We start from the raw sequence: 6322 nt of genomic DNA on the forward strand, positions 1-6322 counted from the left end.
TTGAATCACATTTTAAGATAGCACAAAACATCCTGCAACTAAAAAGGAAGCGGCAATAATTAAAAAATAATTCTTTAAAGACCAAGACATGAAAAGTTGTACCATCAGCTGTCAGTTGTCATGTGTCCACTTTGTTATTCTTTGAGTTTAAATATTTTCCAATCCAATATCTTGGACTTGTCGCCTCTCATGAGCATCACCTGAACCCTGGGAGGTGCTTTCAGCCTCGCTTTGGACATGGCGCCCTGCTGAACTGCATGGCTGCTTGTAGCTTTCATTGTACTTGCGCTGCTTGCAACTATGTTTGAACCTGGTATTTCAACTCGGTAGCTACATATGGATAAAAATGTTGAATAAATGTGCTTTGACATCAGGTGGTGGCATCAGAGAGTACTTCGTTGGACCTCCTGGGCCTCCTGGGCCTCCGGGGGAACCAGGCACACCTGGACATGCAGTGGACGGGCTGGTTGATGATGTCGCCAGCAGAGTCATCGCCTACATCCACAGTATGGTCAATCACATGATAATGCTCCACGGGATGGTACACAAGACGTGTGAGTGAAGGTCCGTAACTGTTGCTGTTTCAGGTTCAGGCAGAGGTTATGACGGGACCCCAGGCCCTCCTGGTCCTCCGGGTCCACCTGGCTCCGTCTCTCTCAATGACATCATCAGCCTCTTACAGAGTAAGTCTCTGCTACACCGTCAACATCTGCTACAATGAAAGAAATACAAAATTGTTTCATGAGAATCCAAAAGTAAAAAATGATCATTTGTTTCCAGGAGAGGACGTGAGGCGATACATTGCTGGTCCTCCGGGTCCACAGGGACCTCCAGGAGCTCCAGGCTATGGCAGCTACAGCTTTAACACACAGGAGGTGGCTGAACGTGTCCTTAGTTTGATGTCTGGTAGGTGTGACAGTCTTACAGGCGACCTACCAAAAAGGTCCTCTGTTGTGTCTGACTATAATCTGGTCTCTCTGCAGAGAGGGAGGCGCTTGGTGTCCCTGGACCTCCTGGACCTCCCGGACCACCTGGAGCTCCTGGTTTTCCTGGAAACTTTTTACCAGGTAAGAAGCATCACAAATCTCTGCAGTTAGACCAGATGGTTGACTTTGAGGCCAAACCATTTTGGTCTGGGTGAAACAAACAGGTCTTGTTCAACGTTGACCCACAGCCAGAACCCAGCGGAGTGGGTTGACTTTAAGATACCTCAAGTTCACCGTGATTTAGTACCATTACTAATCCAATAAATATATTATCCAACTAGATGGGTATCAAACTTTAGTTGGCCCTCAGGGGCCTCCTGGTCCCCCGGGTATCCCTGGCTCACAAGGTCCACCTGGCCCGGAAGGACCACCTGGACCACCTGGATTTTTTAAATACATCAGCTCAGACATTCGTGACTACCTGCAAAGTGAGTTTGACAGAAATCTTTCACTCCACCTTCTCAAAGACAGAAACTGCGTCTCACTGTTGGTCCTCTTCTCCACTGCCCTCCTACAGATGTTGCTTTCAAAGGTCCTCCAGGCCCACCCGGACCCCCTGGACCTGAGGGACCCCCTGGACCAATGAGTGGGTTGGTTACTCTTGCTGACCATCTCAACAGAGACACACTCAAAGCTGAACTACAAGAATATATCAAGAGTGAGTTTAAAGCAATGCTTCGCCCATTTAAAATCCAGATATTCTTTGGTTCTACACCTCTTTGGGGGGGAATAGATGGTCACAGGTGTTACAGAGAATTGTGGGTAGAGAAGCTACAGTTTAATGAACTTAGACTGTGCTGTGTTTTCCTCCAGGTGATGATGCGAGTGCCGCCATGTTTGGAATTCCTGGTCCACCAGGTCCTCCTGGACCCCCAGGACACAAGGGAGAGCCAGGTTTGCCTGACGACTACTCCAGTATGGCTCTCAAAGTAACTGATTACATCAAATGTAGGTGGCCGTCACGCTTTATAAAAAAATACGATTGACTTCAGACTGAATCTGTTTAAACACGTTTTCTTAAATCATGCAGCCCACGGTCTGCTCGATGATGCCATGAGCAACTCTGAGCGCGTGGTTCAAGGACCTCCAGGACCTCCAGGAATGCCTGGAGAAGCCCGATTGGTTAGTTCCCAACAAAATGTCATGGATGTGGTGGAATACTTAAAATGTAAGTCAACCTGACCTTTGGTTTCCTTTATAACTGACACTGAAGTGCACGGTTATGTATATAAAATGGTAAATGGACTGTTCTCATATACTTTTTTCTACTCTGATCACTCAAAGTACTTAATACAACACTTATATCTAACATTCACACTCTAATGGATGCATCAGAGAGCAACATGGGGTTAATATCATTCCCAAGGATATTTGGCATGCAGACTGGGATCAAACCACCAACTTGATTAGTAGATGAGCTGCTCTACCTCGGGAGATACAGACAGCCCATAAAAATGGTGTGTCCACTGTGATACTACTGGCAGATTTGTGGACTCTTGTGTTGAAGCTTTAAGATGTCAGTTTAATGTGTGAGGCTTTGTTTTGTATCTAGAGGTGCTGCCCCCTGCTGGACGTTTTTTAAATAAACAATGCTAAACACTCTTTAATTGTGACATTTGTATCACCCTGTTTCCTTTGATCTGCAGCTCATGGTGTAGTGCGGGACATTATGAGGGAGTACAGACATGTCTTTCAAGGCCCTCCAGGGCCCCCAGGGCCCCCAGGTCATCCAGGATACAGCCACTGGCTTGATTCCCATGGTAACGCCACAGATCTGGTGGAATACATCAAATGTGAGTGACTGTCCTATCGGGCCAAAGTAAAGCACGTCTCAAAGGACTGCTGGTTAACACTTCTTCTCGGTCACAGCTCGTGGTCTCCTCCGTGACACTGAACGTGTCATCCAGGGACTCCCGGGGCCACCGGGACCTCCGGGTCCACCAGGATACAGCAGACTGTTTGGTTCTGACACCAACGTTTCTGATTTAGTGGAATATATAAAAAGTAAGTAAACTTTAAGTAAGTAAGTAAGTAAGTAAGTAAATTTTATTTATTAAGTGCTTTTCACAGACAATCACAAAGTGCTGTACACAAATATTAAAATAAACAATAAAATCAATAGACATTATACACAATGTAAAAGATCAAATGTAAATAATGTAAAAAATATAAAATATGTAGATCAACAAAAGGCTTGTTTGAACAGAAGAGTTTTTAACTGTTTTTTAAAAGAATCCACAGAGTCAAGCAAACGTAATTGTAGTGGTAAACTGTTCCACAGCCTTGGTGCAACAGACTGAAAGGCTCCGCCCCCTTTTGTCTTCAGTCGTGTACGGGGAACAACTAAGAGACTCTGAGTCTGTGAGCGAAGATGACGAGCAGCAGTGTATTTTATAAGAAGCTTGGATAAGTAATCGGGACCCTGGCCATTTAGTGCTCTGTATGTTAAAACAAGAATTTTAAAGCGAATTCTAAACTCTATTGGGAGCCAATGTAAAGAATATAAGATGGGAGTAATGTGAACATGCTTGGTAGAGCGAGTTAGTAGTCTGGCTGCTGCGTTTTGTATGGCTTGGAGGCGAGAAAGAGATGATTTATCCAAGCTGGTAAACAGGGAATTACAGTAATCTAAGCGTGATGACACAAATGCATGAATGAGTTTTTTCAATTCAATTCAATTCAATTCAATTTTATTTATATAGCGCCAAATCACAACAAATGTCGCCTCAAGGCGCTTCATAGATACAGAGAAAAACCCAACAATCATATGACCCCCTATGAGCAAGCACTTTGGCGACAGTGGGAAGGAAAAACTCCCTTTTAACAGGAAGAAACCTCCAGCAGAACCAGGCTCAGGGAGGGGCGGCCATCTGCTGCGACCGGTTGGGGTGAGAGAAGGAAGACAGGATAAAGACATGCTGTGGATGAGAGACAGAGATTAATAACAGATACGATTCAATACAGAGAGGTCTGTTAACACATAGTGAGTGAGAAAGGTGACTGGAAAGGAAAAACTCAATGCATCATGGGAATCCCCCGGCAGCCTACGTCTATTGCAGCATAACTAAGGGAGGATTCAGGGTCACCTGGTCCAGCCCTAACTATATGCTTTAGCAAAAAGGGAAGTTTTAAGCCTAATCTTGAAAGTAGAGATAGTGTCTGTCTCCTGAATCCAAACTGGAAGCTGGTTCCACAGAAGAGGGGCCTGAAAACTGAAGGCTCTGCCTCCCATTCTACTTTTAAATACTCTAGGATCAACAAGTAGGCCTGCAGAGCGAGAGCGAAGTGCTCTAATAGGGTGATATGGTACTACAAGGTCATTAAGATAAGATGGGGCCTGATTATTTAAGACCTTGTATGTGAGGAGCAGGATTTTGAATTCAATTCTGGATTTAACAGGAAGCCAATGAAGGGAAGCCAAAACAGGAGAAATATGCTCTCTCTTTCTAGTCCCTGTCAGGACTCTTGCTGCAGCATTTTGGATTAACTGAAGGCTTTTCAGTGAGTTTTTTGGACATCCTGATAATAATGAATTGCAGTCGTCCAGCCTGGAAGTAATAAATGCATGAACTAGTTTTTCAGCGTCACTCTGAGACAGGATATTTCTAATTTTAGAGATGTTGCGCAAATGGAAGAACGCAGTCTTACATATTTGTTTAATATGTGCGTTGAAGGACATGTCCTGGTCAAAAATGACTCCAAGGTTCCTCACAGTGTTACTGGAGGCCAAGGTAATGCCATCCAGAGTAAGAATCTGGTTAGATACCATATTTCTAAGCTTTTCAGCGCCGAGTACAATGACCTCAGTTTTATCTGAGTTAAGAAGCAGAAAGTTAGTGGCCATCCAAGTCTTTATGTCTTTAAGACATTCCTGCAGTTTAACTAATTGGTGTGTGTTATCTGGCTTTTTCCAGTTCAGCTGAGGAAACCATGTGTCGCAGTTTAGAGATGTTTCTTAAATGATAGAAACAGGAACGAGACAAAGATTTTACATGAGAGTCAAGGCCCAGAGAAGAGTCAAATATTACACCAAGATTTCGAATATTTGACTTGACAGATGGACAGAAAGGGGCAAGAACCTGACTGATTTTAGAATGTAGCTCAGGAGGAGCTATGATCATGGTCTTGGTCTTGTTAGTATTTAGAACGAGGTAGTTGCTTGAAAGCCAATCAGAAACCTGGGTTAAGCACTGGACTAGGGTGGACAGCCTATCCAGCTGATGAGGCTTAAAGGACACATGGAGCTGAATGTCATCAGCATAAAAATGATAAGACAGGTCGCTAAAAGATTGAATGATACCAGCTAAAGGAAGCATATAAAAAGAAAATAGTAATGGACCTAAAACTGAGCCCTGTGGGACACCACAGGTCAGGGCAGCAGTGTTAGAGGAGAACCTATCAGTCCTCACAGAAAAGGTCCTGTCTGATTAGTAGGAAGAAAACCAGTCTAGGGCAGAGCCAGATATACCAGTAAAGTAAAGGACATATAGCAGCAGCATGGTACAGCAGAATGTGGATGTGTTTTAACCACCGAGTGTGTTCTCCACAGCTCATGGAGCCATCGTGGGACCACCTGGGAGACCAGGCCAGAAGGGGGAGAGGGGATTTCCAGGACTGAAAGGAGAGAGAGGTGCAGTAAAAGGAAATCATGGACTTCATTGGTAGTGTCAGAACATTTAACGCGTCGGTTTATAATCTTAAGATGTGTTTTTTGTGTGTGTGGACACAGGTGAGCGAGGCCTTCCTGGACATGACGCGTACGGAGGCCCAAAAGGGGACAGAGGTCAGTGTTGCTCGTGGGAAACAGAGTTTAGAAGAACAGTTTAAGGCTTTCCTCTGGCCTGTTGTGCTGTTCATCCATCCAGACTCTTCTGATGTTAACATTTCTGTAGCTACTTCACCAAAACTGGCAAAGTTAAACTCAACTAAACAGCTCATCAAAGTGAGCAAACAGGACATAGGCACCATGGTAATGCAGTAAAGCATTACCATGCTGTCAGTGAGGGAGGAGTCTGAGAAAGGGCGGGACTCGACACGTTGTCGGGGTAACAAACTGTCAAACTGGTAACAATGTTCACTGAATGCAGTCGTTACTGCGAACCTTTGCTTCTGCAGCAATAAGCTGTTTGTAAATGTTCAGCCTTCATCAGCCACTGGTTGGTACTCTAAAATGACAAAAAGCCATAAACATGCTTTTTAATGCTGCTTATTTGGCATTTCAGTCGTAGCTGAACTTTTCTTCTCTGGAGGCTGATTGTTTGCAGCTAGACGAGTCGGCCCCTGCTGGTCGTTTAAGAGAATGCATGCTCAACACACTCCATGTTTAAGTCAGCAGA

At 44.5% G+C, this 6322-nt stretch overlaps 1 protein-coding gene across 9 annotated transcripts in view; it reads left to right on the top strand.

The window, feature by feature from the left end:
* Positions 1-6322, top strand: part of LOC146516113 (uncharacterized) — a 28821-nt gene that overhangs the window by 21683 nt on the left and 816 nt on the right. For all 9 annotated transcript variants that reach the window (XM_085161965.1, XM_085161962.1, XM_085161963.1 and 6 more), the window contains 12 exons: positions 375-506; positions 588-683; positions 781-906; positions 984-1067; positions 1268-1414; positions 1504-1644; positions 1800-1934; positions 2017-2154; positions 2633-2779; positions 2856-2990; positions 5536-5616; positions 5716-5769. In XM_085161965.1, coding sequence (XP_085018091.1) covers positions 375-506; positions 588-683; positions 781-906; positions 984-1067; positions 1268-1414; positions 1504-1644; positions 1800-1934; positions 2017-2154; positions 2633-2779; positions 2856-2990; positions 5536-5616; positions 5716-5769 — 1416 coding nt within the window. The remainder of the gene's footprint in view (positions 1-374; positions 507-587; positions 684-780; positions 907-983; positions 1068-1267; positions 1415-1503; positions 1645-1799; positions 1935-2016; positions 2155-2632; positions 2780-2855; positions 2991-5535; positions 5617-5715; positions 5770-6322) is intronic.

This window comes from Neolamprologus multifasciatus, chromosome 6 (assembly GCF_963576455.1).
Source record: "Neolamprologus multifasciatus chromosome 6, fNeoMul1.2, whole genome shotgun sequence".
Lineage (NCBI taxonomy): Eukaryota > Metazoa > Chordata > Actinopteri > Cichliformes > Cichlidae > Neolamprologus > Neolamprologus multifasciatus.